This window comes from Protopterus annectens, chromosome 3.part0 (genome assembly GCF_019279795.1).
Source record: "Protopterus annectens isolate FY-2018-M chromosome 3.part0, PAN1.0, whole genome shotgun sequence".
NCBI lineage: Eukaryota > Metazoa > Chordata > Ceratodontiformes > Protopteridae > Protopterus > Protopterus annectens.
Window position 1 is genome coordinate 263,385,689 of NC_056731.1, and position 22,905 is coordinate 263,408,593.

Genomic DNA, 22,905 nt, shown 5'->3' on the forward strand with positions numbered 1-22,905 from the left:
ACAAGTGGTATCCCCTAATTGCAATATTTCTCATTGCATGGCAGCACAATGAATCAGAATGATTCTCAAAGGAAAAGTTGTCATATACTAGTACACAAAGGTCTTTCAATACTTTAACTTTTTTCTAATATTGTGGATGATAGATACATAGAGATGAAATCACCCAAGGCTTGTCAAAAGTATACATTATATAACACTTGTCTGCACTGAATTTAAGACATATGGGTTCTGCCCAAATGTATACTCCATTCTTATAATCATTGATGACATAGGCATCTTTCTCATAAGTAATCAAAAATCTATCTTTAAGTCATCAGGGTACTTACTTGTGCAGCAGTGTTTGTTTAGCAAGAAGGTAGGAAAAAAAACAGTGTAGGCAACACTGGACCCAGTACTGAACCCCAGGACACCCTGATTTTTACTAGTAAACAGTCTGACCTGATAGCTTGCAACACTACTGACTGTCAGGACTAATCCATTTTATGATGTATGGATTAATAGTAACATCATAATTGTATTATGTATAGCTTACAATTAATTGAATTAAATGTATTGGTCATGTCTAAATACATTACTCCAGATGATAAGCCCATATCTAAAGCCAATGTGATCTGGTTGTAAAATTCAATTAAATAGGTTAGTATTGAGCTACTTATTATAAATCGGTGTTGAAAAATATTCAAAAGACCCTGTTCATTGCCACTTTTATAATATCAGTTAAGCAAAGCTGAAAACACTTGTCAAAATAAATACAGAGACAGTTTTAGTTTGATCACAGCTCCCTTTATTATAGATTGGGTGTAATCCAATACATTTTCCAAAAATGTGGTACTTTACCTGAAGTCAGTAGTTTATTGAAAATAGATTTTTAACTTGGATTCTATATGATCCTTAATATATTATGGCAAAATTAATGGAATATTGTCAGGTCCCACTGTGTTTTTAATACTCTGCAATGCTTTCCATGTAGAGACTACAATAATGACTGGAACTGTATAGTAGACCCTGTATCATTTGACATGAGAGAGTTTCTACAGATATTAATAAAATAATAGTTGATTTAATTTACAATTACCCCAGAGTCATATAGTCAAGGAATTGTTCATCTTCAATATACTAACTTTATGTTTGTCCAAATCAGTTATTACAATACTTGTAGAAACCTTTTAAATGGGATTTGTCATATGCTAGATTTTCCTCATAAAATGAGTGACTTCAATCATTTTTAATTTAAATTGCTTGCTGATGGAAATCAGAGCTTTTTTGTTCTTACAACTGGGGAACTTTTAATAGGTGTTAAAATTTATTTTCTTTCTGTTATACAGCTTCCTTATTTCCCATGTCCACCAAAAAGGAAATTTACTAATAGATCTTCTGTGTCTGTAAAATGAAGTACTTTCCACACACTGAGAAAATCCCTCAAGAGTTGTATACCCATAATTTTGATAATTTTGCTTAATTTCCAAGTTTCAGTCAATAGTGTCCATGGTTTGATGCAATTTTTTGAATACTTTATTCTCCCACAGTCATACTTTCTGTTAACAGGTTTATAGGAATTAGGTTTATTTTAATGGGTTTATAGGAATTAGGTTTATGTATTTCATAATTGATGGAATTATGATCCTTAATTACTGAATTACATTCCTAGGAGAGCTAAAACAGACATTAACAAAATCTAAAACATATATAGCAATAATGTCAACTATATTATTCACTCTTCTTTTGTCTAAGACTACTTGCTGCAGTCCTTGAAAACATACCATACTAATAAATAATTCTGAATCATATTTAGCAGTCAATCAATCCCAGTTTATATATCAGTAGAATTAAAACCACCCAGTAACAAAATGCTATCATACTTGAGCATATTATCCAGTCTTGTTAGGTAGTCCTAATTTTTCAATGGATTTAAGGATGGGCTATAATAACAAAGAATAAGTTTGACTGAATTGTGTGGAAAACTGTCTTAAACTTCAACTTTGACACACACTAAACATTTGTTGGTTAAAACCATAGAGGACTTGATACTCTCATATATTAAAATAAGGACTCTTCCTCCCAGAGGATTTTAACATAAACACTCATATTTAATATAACCAAGGAAACTGCTATCTTTGGTACTCCATGTTTCTGTAATTGCAATATTTTTTAATCCTTTGCTATGACAATGTCTTTTAATTTATAATGTTCCTTAGCTAAACTCTGGAAATTACAATAAAACCCTTTATAACTATATCAGGTCCTCCTGAATTGTGTGGGAGCCTTCAGAATGTGTTCCATCACTAAAAATGCTTTAATTTTTCTAAGATTTTGCTGAAGACAGCTTGTGATTCATATCGTCTCAAGTGAAGCTTACCTTTAGCAACCATTCTGATGTCATGCACACAATCTTCAAAGCAAATAACTAATCTGAGATTGTAGACAGACACAATTGTCTTAACTAAATATCAAATTTTAGACCTTAAGTGAAAGTATAATCCTTCCAAACTGGAGAAGAAATAATTTTACTAAATATAAGCTCAGCTGAGGATCTTTCAGCTTTTCTCAATCAAAGCAAGTATTGTGATTTTCGTACGGTTCAAAGGCGTAATATGCAGATCATTTGCACCTGCATGAATGAGAATTTTATTCAATTGTGGCTTAACCTCAAATAATCTAGGAAATGGGCTGTCCATATATGTTAATCTTAAAGCAGGAAGGGCAACTGATGGTAAACTTATTCTTACTAAGTTAACTCAAGATTGTAGCAGTAAGCTATAGCAATGGAGTCTCCCAGTACAGATATATCACAGTCAGCGGATTTATCTATCTGGCTAGATGGATTGGTTATCTGTTCAAATGCATTAACACTAGAATCATTCTTGACTAGACAATGCAGATATATAGCTTTGTTGACAGGAACATGGTCCTGTAGTAAATGATTCATAAATCTGTAGTAACTGTTGACAGAAATCTTGCTCCCTTGCTTAATATGAGTTAAGGGTTGATTAATGATGTCATAAATTGCACTATTAATTTTTTAATCCAGGCTTGTGATCTCCAAAGTTGAGACAAATATTTTACAATAAAAAGCAGAAGCCAGCAACTGTGAGCTGTATGAACTAATTTAACTAGTAAAAAATAAAAAGCCACAAAGATAACCTAGTCTTCATCAGTGTAAATTCCCAAAACATCTTGAGATTCCTTTATACACATATAAATAATTAGTCACAAAATTTCATTGGTGAGCTCATAAATATTCATTAGTATACAAAATCATAAATATTCATTAAGACCAGGCTGGAAAAGTCCACCTAATTTCATAATCCATTTCTTTTCTTTTACATTTAGTTTGCATCTATACATTTAGCCTGTTTGCTCGATAGGGCTACATTATTCTCCTCACAATTACTCCTAGAATTATTAATTGGTCATTTAATAATGACCTCGCTACTGCGGTGGTGGTGCTGCGGTTGCGTTGTCACCTCACAGCAAGACGTTGTCCTGTTCAATTCTCAGCTAGAGCATCTTCTGTGCAGAGACATGCGTGAAGGGGCGTACCTTCGTTGAAGGTTGTGCGTCAGGGCTGGCAACTCGGCATGTAGGAATCTACTGCGAATCATTAGCGGACCGGAGTTCCGCTGTGGCAACCCCTAACCGGGAAAAGCCGAAAGACACAACAACAACAACATTTAATAATGACCTCAGGATACAGTAACTGGGGAGTATTACAGTTATTGTTATTACATGTTGAGAATCAGTAATGTTATTTTGTTCTTATATGCTTGTTGTTGTGTCTTCCGGCTTTTCCCGGTTAGGGGTCGCCACAGTGCTATCATTGTTAAACCCTATCTCATTGTTATCTACATCTTTAGTTTTCTCAACAATTTCAATGAGCAAATCGTAAGTGGCTGGCCAGGAATCAGGAGTTTCTCAGAATCTAAATATGGCAGTACTTCATTCAAATGTAATCAATTACCATCAGGTCCACACACTGTTTCACTTTTATCACTCAAGTCAGCAATGTGTGCTACAGATTTAATAACAGCTTCAGCTGCCCTAGTGATTTCATGTTTATTAATTTGTTGTTTGCTTGTTTCTCTGTTTCCTTTTGTGTATGTTGTCCTATTTATCCCCTCCTTTTTCATAGAACAAGTATTGCTACTTAAAACTGAGCCATTTGTATTTTTATCTTTCTTTCTATGTTTTTTACCTAATATGGCTACATGACTGCTACTGTGTATTAGTAGCACTAGGTTCAAGATTGACATCAGTTAGCTACTTCCTTCTTTCTGTAATTATAACACATGAATTTTCAACTTGTATCTCATTATTAAAGTCAGGTGTACCAAATTTGCTTCATTTTATCTTGCCAATTTGATATAAATTCTGAAACTGTTCTAAAGAAAGTTGCATTATTACATGAGCAATTTAAACGGCTATCAATATTTGTAAGAGTTACTACAGATAAAAGTTTATCTAGCGTATTACAGTTAGTGAAATACTTTAAGGATTGTGTGGGTTCTTAAATGCTTCACATATTGTACATTCCTGTAAACCGTTATTTATCAACAAGTCTTCAAGCATACAGGAGTTAAGTGAATCCATATTTTTAACTATCACAAAGTTACAAAAATGAACTGAATAAGAGGTTAATAGTTAACTAACCAATACATGGAGAAATTGTGTGCAAGAGTATAATGCTGTTAATAAACACCATTCATGCTAATACAGGGCTAGTACTGCAACCAGCAATACCGGTTATTGTGTTTAGAAAGAAGCTTATCTAACAAAGTGATAATAAAATGGTACTATCAACAACTAATAAAAGCAGTGTATACCTGTGATCAGTTTTTGATGGAGATTAATGACACACACTTCTCCTAAATTGCACCTATAGTGCTATAACTTCACTAGTTAAAAATAGCACAACAGTAAGCAATGTTAAATAATGATGCATTTAAATTCCTGATTTATGCCTCCAAAAATGCCCAGAATTACAAGAACAGCAAAATAAAATAAGAGCCATCTATAATGGATTATAAACGAAAACTATTAAAATTACTGTTATAAATGCCATTGACAGAATCATTAGTAGAAAGCATATTTGTCACAAAGCTAGCACAATAAGGTCAGTTAATATAAGTGCAAGCGACTTAAAGTAGCAATGTTAGAAAAAGTTCCTTTAGAATACTAGTTACATTCCTGAAACTGCCATGTGTTTCAGTGACAATCACACATGCAACAAATTTCAGCTAAGACAAAATTATAACTGGGAAACTAAAAGTTACAGGAATAAAACTAAGCTGACAGCACTGCACAATGATAAGGCTACCTTATACAACTATAACAGAAACACCTTGAAACAAGTCCCTTTAAAATACTGTTTATGTTTACTGAAACTGCCCGTGTATTTTAGAACAATCGCAACTAGTTGTTGTTGTGTCTTTCGGCTTTTCCCGGTTAGGGGTCGCCACAGCGGAACTCCGGTCCGCTAATGATTGGCAGTAGATTTTTATGTGCTGGCTTGCCAGGCTTAATGCACAACCTTCAATGAAGGAACGCCCATTCACACATGTCTCTACACAGAAGACGCTCTAACTGAGGATCAAATGGACAACGTCTAACTGTGAGGTGACAATGCTACCGCAGCACCACCACGGTAGTTACGGAAATAAAACTATGTTAGCAGCATTGCACAGCAGTTGAACTTGTGCAATATTATCAAGATCATCAACTACTGTCCCACTTTCCCATTCTACTGGTCTCTGGTATCATGATATTATGCAAAGACATGCAAAGCACTTCTTTGCATCTTCACATTGACACAAGATACAAATGGCCAGTCAACCTGTCTGATCAGTGTTCTCTCACCATGGGCAGAGGGCATACAGAACACATTGGGTTACATGTTTTGTCATACAAATCATGAACTAGTTTACCTCCAGAGTTATCTTCTTCCAACCTATGAAAAGTTCCTGATTCCAGAACACCCATGTATTGTAATGATTCTCATTTCTACTGGTACTGACTGTACACAAACACCACACTATTTTTTCATCAAGGCATGTATTTCTGGTCCAGTTTCTGCAGCCATACATTTGCAGATGGTCTTCTTATAGATGGTCAATGCATACTAATCGTAGCCTAAAACATCACCACTGTAGTTATACACATCCTGATGTTGCTGCAGTGCTACTGCAGTGGTGCTCATGCCTGCTGCTATCAGATTGGATGTGTTCATTCATTTTGTTTGTTGGCCCTCCTAACTGCATCACTTCAAGTTTCATTGACTGCGTCTACTGCAATTTACTGCACATTCAATACTTGTCTGGAATACAACTCCTGTTTTCTATTCACAAGTAGTTACTGTTTACTCTGTCCAGGTATACACAAGTGCTCAGAGTTGCAATGTATATCAAACATATGCTAGTTTTGTTTTCTGAATTACAAGACAGTAATGTACATCAGTATGCACTTTTAGATGCATAATGGGCTTATACATTGAACACTGTATGAATGCATAACATCCTAAGATCCCTCCAGACCCTATATCTATACACACACACACACATATATGGATCTGCTTTGTTTCATTGAAAGCTCATTTCCCTGAATTTGAATTCACCCTGACCAAATCACTGAAAGCTCAAATTACTGAAAACTCATTTCACTGAAGTGAAGTACTGGCACTGTGTAGAGTACTGCAAGGCAAGGAAAAGGTATATGCCCTTTTCCCCACTGTAGTGTGATCCTGGAGTTAGTATATTTATAGTTGGGGGGGTGGGGGGCACAGGCCCCCTCATTAGGGTGTGTGAGAGTGTATCCCCCCACCTAGTTTGGTTTTATATTATATTTCACTGAAAGCTTCAAAACAATAAATTTTAAACCACATACATGCATACTTACAACACCAATGACTAACTCTTTCCAGAAGACAATATATACCAAAGCTAAGTAGGGGGTTACACTCCCCCACACCACTGTGCCCCCCACCCTCCCTAACTATATATACTAATTATAGGATCGCACTACAGTGGGGAAAAGGGCATATACCCCTTACTTGCCTTACAGTGCTCTGCACAGTGCCAGTACTTCACGTCAGTGAAATGAGATTCGGTGAAATGAGTTTTCAGTAATTTGAGCTTTCAGCGATTTGGTCAGGGTGAATTCAAATTCAGTGAAATGAGCTTTCAATGAAGCAAAGTAGACCCATATATATATATATATATATATATATATATATATATATATATATATATATATTTTTTTTTTTCTTTTAACTTGTTTAGTAGAAATTTACAGCAGCTAACCAACCAGCATGTTACTGGAAGTCAGGATGAACCCAGAGTACCTACCGAATACCTGTACATGCATGGGAATAACACACAAAATCCACACAGACAATGGTCATGATTAAATACTAGACTGCTGTGTTGTGTGGGCATATATCTTAACCGCAACACCATCATGCTGTTATTTACAACAATTTCATAATTTATCTTTACTTTCTATACAAATGTCCTTGTAGCATTTATTTTTTTTTCTTGTCCAGTTTCTTTAATGCTCCATTTAGGTGCCATTAAGTCCATTTCATATGCACTGTCTACAACTTTTGTCTATTGATCCATAAGCTGTACGAATGTATATGTATTTTAATGTATTTATGTCTGCATGCATGCATTTTTGACCGGGATAGAGCACTGATCTAAGTGGACCACCTTCAGTCTCAGTCTTTGTGGAGGTGGGAGTAAATTTAGCACAGCTGTAGATGTTGTTTAGAATAACCCATACATGACAGGAAGAAGGTCTGAGCTTGGGTGGATCTAGGAGTGTGTGTGTGTGTGTGTGTGTGTGTGTGTGTGTGTGTGTGTGTGTGTGTGTGTGTGTGTGTGTGTGTGTGTGTGTGTGTGTGTGTGTGTGAGAGAGTGTGTAAGAAGTTGTATCAGGAGAAGTTGTTCTGTATCTGTAATTTGCTATGCTATGATGTATGGCCCACTGTATATTCAGTATCCTATACGGGGAGTAATGAGGGCTAGTGGACCTCAAAAAACATGGTAACATAAGAGTGCAAGGAGTGTTACTGAACAGTGTTGTGGATGAGATGAAGTGATTGCACTGGTTCTAAACCAGCTGTATTACAAAATGGCTCAAGAAGAATTGTTTCAGCTGTTTACAGAAATTAATGATCAGTTGTAATTATTTAATATCTTTAGGTATGGCTTCCCAGACCTTGGTGGCCAGTACAGAAAATGCATGCTCTGTGAATTTCAGACTGGATATTTGGAATGTTTCAATGAGGTACAGTTTGAGAAAGGGACCCTAGATTATAGGAGGCAGATATTTTTCTAGAATTCTCTAAGAAAAGAAAGGGAAGAGTTCTTCACATACCAGTTTAGATAGCAGGGTACTCAAAGTGGGAAGCTCTTTGTAGTATGGGCAGTCATTTGGCTTTTGTAAGATTACAGCACTGGTGTTCAGTTTTAGGGGACAGGGTAATAAACTGGAAAAGGTGGTTTGTAGAGCAAAAAAAAAAAAAAAAAAAAGAGTAGTTTTGTGAAACAGAAGCAATGAATCTGAAATCATATTTAAGCCAAGGGAGAAGGGAGGAGGACTCCTTTCCCCAATATCAACAGTATCTCTTCCTACAGTCATGTTCGTGTTTAAGTCTTATCACCTACTGTCAATTGTAACTTCACTGGATATTCTGCTCTGTAATGAGACAAGTGTTTATCTTTTGACTGAAACTGTTTCATCTGAATCCTTGAGCTGCATACTTCTGAACTTTCAGAGTGAAGTACAATAGTTCACGATTACTGGAAGCCAAGAGATGCTACAACAATGGTAGAATCCTCCTATAAATAAAGGCAGACACTAAGCAGAATTGTTTGCAACTACATGCTTTACTTTTTTTTTTTTTTTATTTTGAATAAACACGTTTACAGGTTTTGGATGTACAACTGGCATGCAGGGAGATGCACAATGTTAGCAATCACTGCAAACTCAAGTTTTAAGCATGTGGTAAACTCTGCCCAGGACCCTAAATGTGACTTCATTTTAATGTGTCAGTAAGTAAATAATATTGCTTATATACTAAAGAGGTTGAGTCCAAATGTATATACTTACCCCTTTTCCTGGTTTTGAACCTTTGGCCTGTTAGCACTGGCTTCTGCTGCTTATTCATAAACTTTCTGTGAACAAAATGGGAGAGAGAAAAAAAAAAAACTTGTAACAATTCCAACAAACAAATATTAAACTTAAAGAACAGCTTTTGCTCTCAATAAATGCATCTAGTGCACTCTATTGTGAAACACCATGTTGTTTTTTTTCCTCAGGATGACACTATACTAGTTCTATGAAACAAATAAATGAAACCAGCTGCAAAAACATGGCAAATATTTTACATACTCAACAATACAGTGATAATAATATAGCAAATGTGGACACATTCCTTACACAGCAAATGCATGAATTACATAGTGTGCATGTTTTAAGCATGACAAAATAGCAAATCAAGGAAAAATACTAAACAAGTGACACAAATATGGTATGCATTTTTCAACATTTTTCTATTTATAGCCAGTTTTATTTTAATGACTGCAATGTGTTTAGTATTTGCAAGGATGATTATTTTTCTTTTTTTGTTTGTTTGGTTTGTTTTGCTCCTCTGCTACAGATCAAAGTATCTTACCCGTTATCCCATGGCTCCACCCACCACCATTTCCCCCACTTTATGGGGCAAAAGCTCAGCATTTTTTTCTCTATCAACAGGTGGATCCTTCCTCTCCAGGGAAAAAAGTTCCTAGGCCTTCTAGGATGTTGACACCTCTCATACCAGTGATGGTAGCCAGCCAAGTTGAGCCTGATATACTGCTGCTAGTGTGTGTGTGTGTGTGTGTGTGTGTGTGTGTGTGTGTGTGTGTGTGTGTGTGTGTGTATTTATTTACCATGGGGACAAAAGTACAATGACTATGTACATGTGCATACATGCTCTCATGCACACAATACTGGGCCTTTATGTCCACTCTCTGTTTTTGACCATGGAATGAAACAGTGATATAACCATGAAACTTTTCATCTCCTCTTGAGATAAGCAAGCTGTCCATTATCTGCTTAACCCCAGTGCTGCAGCTAGAATGGGACAAAAAGCGCAGTTGCTCCTGGTACAATATGCTAGTGGTTGCTGATCAACCATGAGAGGATTATTGGCATTCTTTTACTAGACCATAGCTGATAACTTAGTTATACAGTTCTGAGTATTTTTCTTTCCTTTAGTTCTCAGTTTTTGTTTGGGGGGGTCAGTCTGGGAACTGCCAGTTTGACAACTAAACTAGCTATTGCTCTGGTCAAGTCTGTCTCTCACTGACCCTCTTATTTCCCCAGTTACTATCAATCTCAATCAGATGCCCTGTCCTACACCAGTTGTCTGTTATTTATTTACTTATTTTTATGTACGTTTACCAGGGTAGGCACTGATCAATAAACAATTTCAGGCCAAGTGTGGGTTGCACAGATATACAGCTTGCAAGTGTCGGTGTGTATGTAAATATATTATATATTGATACATATCTATATCTGTACATATCTATATTATATATTATATTATATATATAGTCTTTAAAATATCACCTTTTCAGAAACAGTGCAGTTAAATCTCAGCAAAGAGTTCATTTAATACCCAGATATGGTCAATAAGTATCCCATATTCTACTTTTGTTTTTACACTGCATTTTTTATTCATTTAAAGTCTACTTATTTGATATTACTTCATGTCTTGTTTTACCACAATTGATTTCCAGTCACCATGGGGTTATAAAGGTTAATTTGTTGCTAGATAATTCTGCCCAACTGAAATCTAAACCATTGTACAGAAAATTAATTACAGATTATATGGAAACAAAACAGTCACTATGTAAAACTAATTGGAGTGATAAGTTTAGTGGGTAAACTGCAGAAGGAATGTGGAAAGTATTGAAAGAGAAACTGTTTAAATGCAAAAAAAAAAAAAAAAATTCAAAAAAAGTTTAACATCAGGATCTAGGCATACAACATCAAGAGGATACATCTCCATAAGAACAACATACTTGACTGAGGTGAGGGAAACAATATAAGAAATGAAAAAGAGATTGAACTACAACTTTGAGAACTGAAATAAGCTGGACAGACAAACAGTGTGGAACAAAAGCAAGAAAAATTCTATGAAAATTTGTATAAAGATATTGAGCCTAATATGTAACCAGTTTATAGACACATAAGATATGGAAGGAGTAATGACACACATTGATAAACAGTTGGTAGATTACAAAATTTATTCTCATATACAACAGATAATAGATAGATTTACAAAATCTTATGTAAAGCAGTTTGGCATCACGAAGGGAGGGATAAATTGTCCTAGTGACATTCAGGCAACCTCAGATACTGAAATCAAATTAGACTACATTGAAAAAGGGCCTTGCAAAGTAGATGTCAATAAAGCACTGAGAGAAGAGGAAATTAATAATGATCATATGTAAATACTTCAGCAAGAACTTACAGTACCATTACATCTATTATTTAGTAGGTCATACGAATATGGGAAGATTCCTCAAGATGGGAGACATGGACTTGTTAAACCTGTCTTTAATAGAAAGGGAAGTAGGACAAACCCAGAGTCATACACACCCTAAAGTTCACTTTCATGTTGTGGAAATAATGGAGAAGGCAATACTGGATAAGTTATTGTCAGACCTGGAAAAGTTGGAACTTGAAACCATAAATCAGCATGCATAAGTTGAAAATATATCTATTACCACCTGTAATATGATATTCAACAGCTATGAATGACCACATGTGCTGTGATCTAATCTGTATAGATTTAACTTCAGCATTTGACAGGGTCATACACAAAACACTGATCCATAAATTGGAACAACTAGGTATTGAAGTACTCTTGATAAGATGGATAGCTGCATGGCTTTCAAACAGGACAAGGAAAGTATCATACAGCAGTTGGAAAGGAGAAATTGTTGGTTACAGTCAGGGTGTCCCACAGGGCTCTGTCCCAGGACCTTACTTGTTTAGATTATGTTTTTCAGATATATCTTTTTGATCTGAGATGTTTTACCGTCTGTATACCTGAAACTGGGTAAACGGATACATGTGTTACAGATACAGCATGTCTGCAAAATGACTTGGCTAACTTGATGCAAAATGACTTGACTAACTCGATCATTTGGGCACAGGAGAATAATATGCTGATAAATATACCAAAAACTAAGCATATGAGATTTAGGAGACAAATTGAAACGTGAAAATTTAAAACAGCACACAGTGACTGAAAGTGTAGATTCAATTAAGAACCTGGTTATATGGGTGGATTTAGCTTTGAGTTTTTCTAAACATATCAACCAATTGGTTAGACAGTTATAGAACTATAGGTTGTATAAAAAGATTTATAGAGTCTAGGGAACCAGAAATAATGGAGTCATTGTTTGTTAGTTACATTAGACCCAAACTTGAGTATGGAATAACAATATGGAAACCTTAGAAGATAACAAACATGAATAAGCTAGAAAGAATACAACAGAAATTTACCAGTGGCAACCATGGATGTGAAGATTAGGTTATTATGAAAGAATAAAATATCTGAACTTGCACAGTGTCTCATATAGTATTTAAGAAGAGACCTTAATCAAGTCTACAGGGCACTTAGAGACCACTACTTCTGGGAATGTTTGGGGATATGAAAATGTAAGAGAATCATCAGATGACCTATGTAGAAGATTCTGTAGAAACTAGAAGTATACTAATTGGTTCTCTAAGAGAGCAGCTGGCACATGGAACAGACTATTAAATTACATTAAAGCAAGCAGTAGTTTAGATATTTTAAGAACAGCCTGGGCACTTATCATGGGAATAACTGTTTTAGTATACTGGCAGGATAGAAGGGCATTAATGCCCATGCTTGAAATATTTTTTATGTTTTTTATTTACATATGCATGTATGTGTGCATTATTTTAATTTTATGTTATCTACAGTGTTTTATATTTATTATCTATTGACTTGGATTGCACAGTGTTTGTCTATAAGTACTATAATTTGGTAAGGTTAAACTTAAAATAATGATACAACAATATGCAAAAAGATTACCATGCAATGATAAAATATCTCTAGTTTTATCCTGAATGTATTGATCATCTTATGTTTTTCAAAGGATAGATGGAAGACTAGAACCCTTTTTCGGTCTGAACATTTGGAAATGACACTAGTCTATAAAATTTCAGTGGAGTAGGTGTGGATTATCTTAATTGTGTCTGTAAATATGAGAAAGTGGTGCTAATTTTACCAAAGTGGCCCAGGATAATGCAGTTTGATAGAAGTATCTGTCTCTTCCCTATCAATAAAACTGACAACTGCAGTGGGCAAACAGTAGGTTTGCTGAAGAGCAATGAGAAAAAGTTGAGGACTCTTCATTTCATAGGTGCTGTACATATCAAAAATCTAATCTGAGCTGTGACTAAAGCCAATTATCTTAACACAGATCACTGATAATCACCAACATCAATGCGATGGACTGGTACTTTCTTGTAAGGACAACATCACTGCACTCCTTGTATATCACTGCAATAACATCATGCCTAGAAGTATAGAAGCTGGTCGTCTTTCTCAACAACAAAATTATTTATGGGTAAGAGAGTGATGTTTAGAAAACAGATTAGAAAATCCACCATGCAGACCATCATGCTGAGGTACTTTCCCAAAGAAAGGTTATTAATTGCCCCATTTAAGCCCTTTTTGATATTCTGCCTTATTCAGCCAGGTCTTGGATATCATGAGGTGGTGGCTTATAGGGTTTTAAAAAAAGTAAACCCTTGTATCTCATAGAGATCAAGATTAATCTGATTATATATCTTTGAGCAAAACTTAGCTATTGCTGAATTGATTTTAGGAGTATCAGATGATTTGTTGTCCAGTCTCGAGTTCTGCATTTGCTTTCTGTCTTCCCATTATGTAAAAAGTAAGACACGATTCTGCCACCATTCCTCCCTTTACTGAAAGGGGCTATCACTCCTCTCTCAGTGTGGTTGTTAGCTTTCTCATGTAATACAGATGTTAGTTTGGCACTTGTATTTTTTTTTATTCCTACTCCATTCAGCTTCTAAACATCTTCTATTCTTAATGCACATATCTGTTCATTTCACGAAATGACTGACTCCTGCTTCCTTGGACATGTTTTCTGCAGGTATAGTTAACAGCACACTACTTTTTACTTCAGGTAACGCATTCCCTTATTACTTGCTAGTTTCTTGACATCAGTCACATTTAAAGTTCTCATTAGCTGTTATCTAACTCTTCAGACGTTTCAGCTGTATTGGATTTGTTTGATTCACAATGCTACACAGACAAACCTTTAGTGCCCTGAAAGTACATCCAACCCTCCATGGTGCCCAGTAACTAAAGCACCAAACATACAAAAAAAAAAAAACATCAACACAGATTAAAACATCACTTTGAAATAATTAAACATTTCAAAGGTATGAGGATGTGATGAACCTGTTGCTTGGTTGCTTATAAGCCTGAGTAGAGGCAGTCTTGCTTGGAAGCCTTCCACTGCATTTAGGCTCTTTCAAGGTACTAGTGTAAAGTAAAAACTAGTTAGAGCCACAGGATGTCAAGCCTATTTCCTTTGAGTTAAAGACTCACAGGAATGGAACGTCTCATTCCAAAATGTCCACCTATCTCAGTTCCATGGTTACCAGTCTTCAAGCATGTTTCCCATAATTAGATGTATACACTGAGTTCAAAGTTCATGGAGTTATTCTGGTAAACTTTGTGAGGGATAACCCTTTTCCCCATGTTTGTATGACCATGGATTTAGTAAAGGGGATGTGGGGCGGGGGGCATAAAGACCCCCCACCACCATTATCAGTACAGTGTGATATAAATCCCTGCAAAACAAGTTGTTACTTTTGTGATGCTTTACGGTCCAGCGGGACAGTTGTCAATTCTTTAAGATCAGTGAGTTTACATTCAGTCATTAGGACTCAAGTTCTCATAGTGGGTCTAGTACATGAAGATGTCTCAATATAAAAACTGACTACTGAAAAGAAAATATAAAAAGTGGACTAGGGTATGTAAATCATAAAAGGCACTGTATTAGACAGCTAAAACACTGTATGCTCTTTATTTTAAAGGAAGTTAACAAAGACCTTTGAATGTATAAAAAAGGTTTGCAGTCAAGTGCCAAATACTATGTGTTTGGTAACAGAGGAAGTGGGAGTCGCTGCTCGGACTGCAACAAAAAGACAGCTACCATCTCACTCAATGACAAAGCTGCAAAGCTGCAGCTATTTGGCCAGTGTCCCTGAGAGGTGCACAGTCATGAAACCACCTGCTTAAAACCACATTTTTTTTTCTTGCAATTCATTCTCACCTGTCTGTTCATTTAATTTATAATGCAGAAGAAAGTTGACAACTGAGCAAGTTGCAGCAGGGAAGGGCACAATTTGAGTGAAAACATTTGCTGCCATCTGTAGCTCCAAAAGAAAGAAAATGTGCTGAAGATATGTACTACTTAACTTGCCTGAATGGCTTCACCATTCAGTAACACCTTAAGAACCCTCAAGTGTCCCCATCTAACATACAGTTAAAATATCTTACATATTATGTTTTACATTGGATGAGTATAGTATTCTTCCTATATTATTCCTAAATCTGAACAAGCTAGAGACCTGCTACAACAAAATCGCCAAATTCACCACAGGGGCATCCTACTGTAGTCACCACTGTCTCTCACTTGCTGAACTGGGCTGGCTTGAACTCCCTCACCTCCTTCAGTGGTATCAACTCTCACTCGCCCACAAACTAGTAAACCATCCACTAAATGTCCCATCCCTCCAGAATCTACTCCAGCCCTATCGCACCACCAGACCACTAAGATCCAGCAACAAAAATCACTTGCAGATCACTAAAGCCAATAACTCTGCTGGTGAAGCACTATTCTCTTGCACCATAGCCAAATTATGGAACTCCCTTCCACCCACAATCACCTCCGTACCATCATGCACTCACTTCAAAAGTGCACCTAAAAACATGCTGGCTCTGCCCTTGCAACTCCCACTCTAATATCACCCACCCCATCCAACCACTACCTTTCTTTCCACTCCACTAACTACCTTGATTATAGCAAGCTCAGATGCTCATAAGCCTAGTACTTATTATACAGCAGGAACTTCTCATTGTAACATTTGTTAATGTCTGTTATGTACTTCACAGATAAAGATTCTAGTTGTCTACTGATGTACTATGTTCATCTGTAAATATGTTGCAAGTAATTGCTATGTTAAATTGTTAATCACTATGTAATCCAATGTAACTACTGTCTGTTTATTTTAACTGTGGAGCTTTTCTCCCCGGGCCTCCGCTGAAAATGGACCTACGTCCAGTCGGACACTCCCGGTCAACAAATGTAAATAAATAAATAAATAAAATAAAATAAATTGTAAATACAAAGCATTTGAATTGCTTCAAGGCCCTCTGCCCTTATAATACATCTGATTTGATAAACAGATAGTGTAGTAATTTCTTGAGTGTGTGCCATCACGTTGATTCTCAGTGGATAGCGAAACAAACAGCACTTGATGGATGCTGGAAAAAAAAGTTTTGTTTTTTTTGTTTTGTTTTGTTTTTTTTCTTACTGACATTTAAGCCACAATTAATCTTAAAGTTCTGTAACAAAACAATAAATCTGCCATGCTAACTAATGATTTACTGTAACTTCATAGGCAGATTATACAAACATTCATGGGCACTGCCTTTTCCAAGTCTACACCCTCAACCGCTAGCTCATTTCGGAGAACTGGATGTGCTGCACATCAGACAACGTGGCTGAATAATAGACTACAGCTGGCATTGGACAGACACTATGGTCCCTGTTAATTGGTAAATCAATGTACTGCCTTGTGCATGAACAAAAAGTCAACACAATGAGCTCTAGTGCCCCTTGCAGTGTGGCTGGAAGAACTTTCATATGTCTAGTTAAGGTTTACAAAATGCTGATTTGCTGTTTTGTCAGACTGAGAAACGTGAACTAAAAGTGTAAGTATTTCTTCATTTTATTAATATACAAACTGTAGTACCTGTATAAGTCTTCTCATAGGATAAAATGGAGGAGGTAGTCTATGTGATGCAGTGCAGTGTAGGGAAATGGACAGCAGCACCCTGGGATAGAGTAGAGCAAAGTAGTTGTAGAATATGTACTGGTACTGATGGAAACAGTTTAAACAGGCAGACAAAACTGAGATGATGGTACAGGAAATTACAGAATAGCAGTGAAAGAAAAGAGCAGGTGAGTGGCACCCAAGGTAACAGCAGCAATATACAAGGACTGGAGCAGGAAATGCCATCTGGTATGCAGGAGTAAGTCATCTTCAGATGAATGGAACTAAAAATATATAAATGTTGAGTGAAAAGGGAGGCGGGAAGATGCAGGTTTGGTAGTGCTTTATGTAATGCCAATCTTGAACCACTAGTACCCACTTCTGTCTGGAAAGGGAGTGGGAGAAGCTGCTGGGAAAGGAGCCCGACAGCTGTAGCATGTGGGATGATGATGATGATGATGATGGAAAAGTCAGATTCACATGGAAGCAAACGTGTGCTGAATATGGGAAATGATAGGAAAGAAGGACGAAAGACAAACCCATACAGACAAACAGTCAAGGACATACCAAACAATGAGAAACTTAGCAAAAGTAGAAATATAATATTTTCTTACAATGTAAAAAGCAAACAGGCTAAAATAGTGATGAAGAAGTAAGTGAATGTGACAAAACCCTCATTCTTTATTTTTCATTTATTTTTAGCAGGTTGGCGGATTGAACCTCTCGGACCTCTTTTCAGCCATGGCCTAGTTACAGAAAATAAAATGTAAAATAAAAGGTACAGGTGTTAGAGGTGGGATAAACAGTGTGTTGTGGTTTGGATTGTGTTTTATAGCCTGCAGCAGATTTTATTATAAAGTAACCACAATGCAAAACAATAAGTAACTCAAGTCACATAATAAATAAACACAGCTATATTCAAGTGAAAGGTAACATCTTTTGTTAAAGGACAGTGCTTAAAGTAAAGAATTTTATGGATGAATATGTTAAGACAAAGCAAAGAAGGCAGTGTTTTTTTTTTAAATGGTACAGTGGTATTCCCTCTTGTTCATGTTAAATATGAACCTGCAAAACATTACTCTCAAATCTTTTACATTAACATAGATTTATTTCAGAAACGGTGGTAAGGAAAGTGCATATCAGTTTTAGGAATAGGCCATCTGTTATGCATCAGAAGTAAGGAAATTAGACAATTTCTAACAAACTCCTAGCAACAGCTGGCTGGGATCAAGGTGCTCTCAAATGGATTTGGAAATAAAAGACAGGAGTAATTCCAAGGTACTAAATGTCATGAGGAATGTGCATGGGAGGAGATCAGGGTGGGAGAATACAGGCAGATTGGTAGGAAAATTCTCAACACCTTGTTCTGTTAAGGTAGGATTAAAGGTAAGAAACAAATTAATAATGAGCATGGTGTTACTTGAATTTTTCTATTCTGTGTAAGAGAGACCACTACTTAGCTCTGAGAAAGATGGCTTTAACGTTGCCACAAACGACTTTGCATTCCTTCCTTAGGAAGAGATACTCCTCTAGTCAGAATGTGCTCATGTACATTTGTAAGAAGTCTAGGCCTTGGCATCAAGTTGAAATGAGACCCTCAAACCAGGTATAACCCATAACATATTGAGGTGCTGCAGTACTCTTTTTGTGATGGGTACTACCAGTATTTCTAAGGAAGAAGCAGTATGCTTGAAAATACTTCAGAACCTGTGCTAGAATCATATTGGTTTTGGGTTGTTTCCCAGTCGATTAGTGACAGTTCATGAAGGAGGGGATTCTGGCATCTGCTAATGAAAAATCTCACAAATAACCACCGATCATAAAATAACACATTTTTAACTGAGAAAGAAGTGATCATTCTGCATTTATTGCTTAAGACTAGTGGAAGTATAAATGGTATATTTAGACTGTCAAATTTATTAGTGACAATTCAGTCAAGGGCGTTGTGATTTCCTGTCTTGATATTGGGTCTTGTGATATTAAACAATCAGGTTAAAAAGTATTTTGCAGAAATGTCTGCTTTATGATGGACCAATAATAACTGAAATTTCTCATGGTGGTGAAATTACGCCCATGAAGAAAGGATGCAAAAGCATCTGGAAAAGTTACAATTCTTTGTTAGGCCCGCCTTCTGAAGGGATGTAGTCAACTACAATCGTCCTTTCAGGATTCTAACTACTGTTATGATCCATTTCGGATTTTGGTGTGAGCTGTTGAGGGTGTAGGCTGTTTAGGAACAATGTGTGTTTTATTAACTAGCAGAGATGCATTACACTCCAGTTTTCAGACAAGACACTTATTTTTTTTTAATGCTTTTGGTATTGATATTGGATATTATCAGACATTTGGGTGATTGAAGATGGGATATACATTATTTTATTTACAACTTGTAAAAAGATTCATATTAAGGTTTTCCAATATAACTTACAACCAGTTCTTTTTACCCAATTTTTAGATTATGGGAAACAAAGTACTTCAGCTGAAGATCAAAAGACAGTCACAGTTTTGAGTCAAGATTCTGCCACACCGGTGGTGTCACAGTGAAGGCTCTGAGTATTAATACAGGGTGTTAACAGATCACTGGGAGTCTTCACATGGAAGTACCTGTGATGGAATTTTCCTAGGTGACAATAATGGTCATCAACAAAAAGCAAAAAAATAAAACAGCAGAGGTAAACATCTTATATAAACTGCTAAGGGAATGATACTGGGATCAAAGCTCCATCTATACAAAGAAAATAAATGAAATGAGGCCTGATTAAACCAACACACTCATTTTTAGGCAAGTTAAAATTTAGTATGGAGAGTCTGGGTTTACTGTGGTAGGCTTTGAAAAATATTTAACAATTGCATTTACACTAATAGGGGAAGCGCCAAGCATGTAAGCGAATGTTCTCCAGAAAAAGGATGATACACTCGACGATAACATATAAGGACTAGAACTGAGAAGTGTGACTGGACACAGAATGCAAAGTCTAAAGTGAATGAATTCTGGGGTACACATTGATGATGAATGTGGAAAAATGAAACCGAACAAAATAGAGGAGATGATCGTTATCTGGGGTCCGTGTTGTGCCTCGAAATGAACAAAACAGAAGATGTATGAATATACTAACAAAGTAAAACAGAACATACAACAGCAGTAACAGAAATCTGAGCGATGCCACAATAACATATGATTACAGCAGGTTTTGTGTCGATAGTGGTGATCGATGGGATCCAAATGAATTTTCAGTTTGTAACCTTTATGTTGTCATTTTGTGACATAAAAATTCTAGTAAATGTTTACAGCACTTAGAATATAAGATGTCCTATTGATTTCCAATATAAATAAAGTGCACGATATCGGCTGAAATCCAATCAGCTAACTGTAAAGAATCTTGTCAAACAACCATGTAAATACTGGAAAAATCAGTGAATAAGAACAGTTACTGTGAGCATTCTCCCCAAAATCATCATGTACAGGCACACATTGTGCATAACGAGTATTAGAAGCCTGTTCATCCTAGAAGGAATTATGTTGTACATTACCAGTTTTATACCCATCATGCCCTGCTTCAAATGTATAGGCTACAGAGATAATTACATAAAAAGAAAATAATCACAAGGAAACACGACACATTTGCTGGGCACACCACTTCTGCATAATCCCTCTATATGTTTGTTTACCTTGAATTACCTTGAAGGATTCTGGAACTTACATAACATCAATAAAAAAGTAAATAAGCAGACAAATTAATGAAGTCATGAAAAACAAAGTAATATATGTTGTATTATAAAAAAAACAGATTACTTCAATAAAACTAATTTTATTAATACATCAAAGCTTCCTGTTTTAGTTATATATTTTATTATGTCTATTTTCTGCCTTCAAGAGGATTAAAGCTGTCTGTTACTGTTTTAAGAAAACCACATTTTAACACCTAGGCTGTAAAAAAAAAAAAAAAAAAAAAAATTATTTGGACATTGCTATTTTTACCTGTTGTATGGTTTGGCCATAAAGCATTAAAGTATTTCTTTTACGGTTACACATTTTTTTTTTTTTTTTTTTTTTTTGTTAGCTCCATGTGGTTACGGTACTGCCGGCCAACATACATATTGCATACCTCAATAAAGCAAATTATGGTAGGTACACAGGAATTACATAAAGTCTCATGAAAGACTTTCCCCTAGACTATGGCTGCAGGACATATAACCCCTGTACACAAGGAAATATCTGAAGCCATTCTCCAGAATGTAAACCTGTCAAGCTCATGAGTGTAATGTGCAAGTTTATGGAAAGCGTCATTATAGATGTGGTTCAGAGTGACATACGCTCTTTAAGCAATAACCCATGATTGGGTGTAGGTATGGTGTGGTTTGATTAGAAGGGCGAAGCTTGAAAGATTTAAGAAAGAAATTGCTTACCATTCTTAAATAATGTCTTTGTATAATGGCAACGTAATGTTTCTGTGTGTTTTTCCCGTTATGCTTATTCTGATGAACTGCGCATGTGTATGGGACTTGCATTTCCACGCTTGCTCAGTACATCAGTGATGTTCAACAGAAGCAATGAAGAAAAAAGAATCTCCATTGCTTTTTTTCCTGAGAATGAGGCAAAAATGTGGACATTCTCTGAAAATCCAGTTCAGTTCAGAGGTACGGCAGTCTGCTGAGACAGTGCAGGAATACAAGGAAACTCAGGTACTATTCTATTTGTTTAGTTTTGTGGAACATACCTGATTTTTCTGTCATTTGGTCTGTCCCCCTTAACATATATCAATAGAAATTCTGGTCACTTAATGGTACTTTAACAGTAGGAATTTCTTCTATCGGTACAGGCTCAATTTACAACTGGCATGCTGGCTGGTCTGTCCATTCAGCATGCAAGTTTTTTTAATCACAATGACCAATCATTATATAACAGAAATTCAACAATTATGGAAAAATGTTAAGGGAAGGTCTTGCTTACTAAATTTCTTTATATTTTTCTTCATCTGACCCAACATCTCAGAATGAGAAGGTGCAAGTGGTTAAATATAGACACAATCTATCATGATCTTGCAAAGGTCTTCAATATTATCCATCATGAAGTTAATATAAGGTTAGTGAACTCATGATCATAGGGTGGTACTAGGCTATCGGCCCTAGGGCCTATACAAGCCTAGCCATAACAATTCCCTGGCTATTTCAGTGAGTACACAGTCTATTAGACTGACAACTGCTTTTGAATAGAAGCCAAATCATAAATATGGAAGATAAACTCTGCATACCTCTCAACCTCTTAGAGCAACAAATCTGGAGAAAGCCGTGAATAATGGTGGGATAAAGGCCCAAAAATAGTAACAAGTTTTAAATAGTGCTCTTATAAACTTAGAAAAGTTGATAGAATAACAGGTTTTACATTACCATGAATTTTCTGAAGGACATGAAGTCTGAAACTCAAGTATCTGTCATTATTTTCTGATTTCAGTCTTTAATGATTTGCCAGAAAGCCAAAATGTTGCTAAAAATGGACCAAGATTTTGAGGCAAACATCTGGACATTCTGTAAAAATCTGCACAGTTGAGAGGTATGACTCTGTGCCCATATGAATGAAGAGTTTGATTCTCAATGAATTTCTCTATCATTTTTCCAGATGCACTGGTTGAGAGCAATGACTCCTGGTTTACTAGGTTTCCTAATGATTTCAGACTAGGTGGCATAAGAGAGGACAATGTACAGACTTGGTGCAAAAATAAAGTCTCAGCCTTCTGAAACGACAAATCAAGCATACTGTTTTTTGGAAAGCAGGTAATACCACCT

General features: G+C 36.0%; 1 protein-coding gene across 3 annotated transcripts in view; it reads right to left on the reverse strand.

Moving 5' to 3' along the window:
- The window catches only part of BZW2 (basic leucine zipper and W2 domains 2), a 1,069,944-nt gene that overhangs the window by 682,434 nt on the left and 364,605 nt on the right, over positions 1-22,905 (reverse strand). For all 3 annotated transcript variants that reach the window (XM_044064746.1, XM_044064744.1, XM_044064745.1), the window contains exon 2: positions 9,106-9,170. In XM_044064746.1, the coding sequence (XP_043920681.1) occupies positions 9,106-9,170 (65 nt within the window). The remainder of the gene's footprint in view (positions 1-9,105; positions 9,171-22,905) is intronic.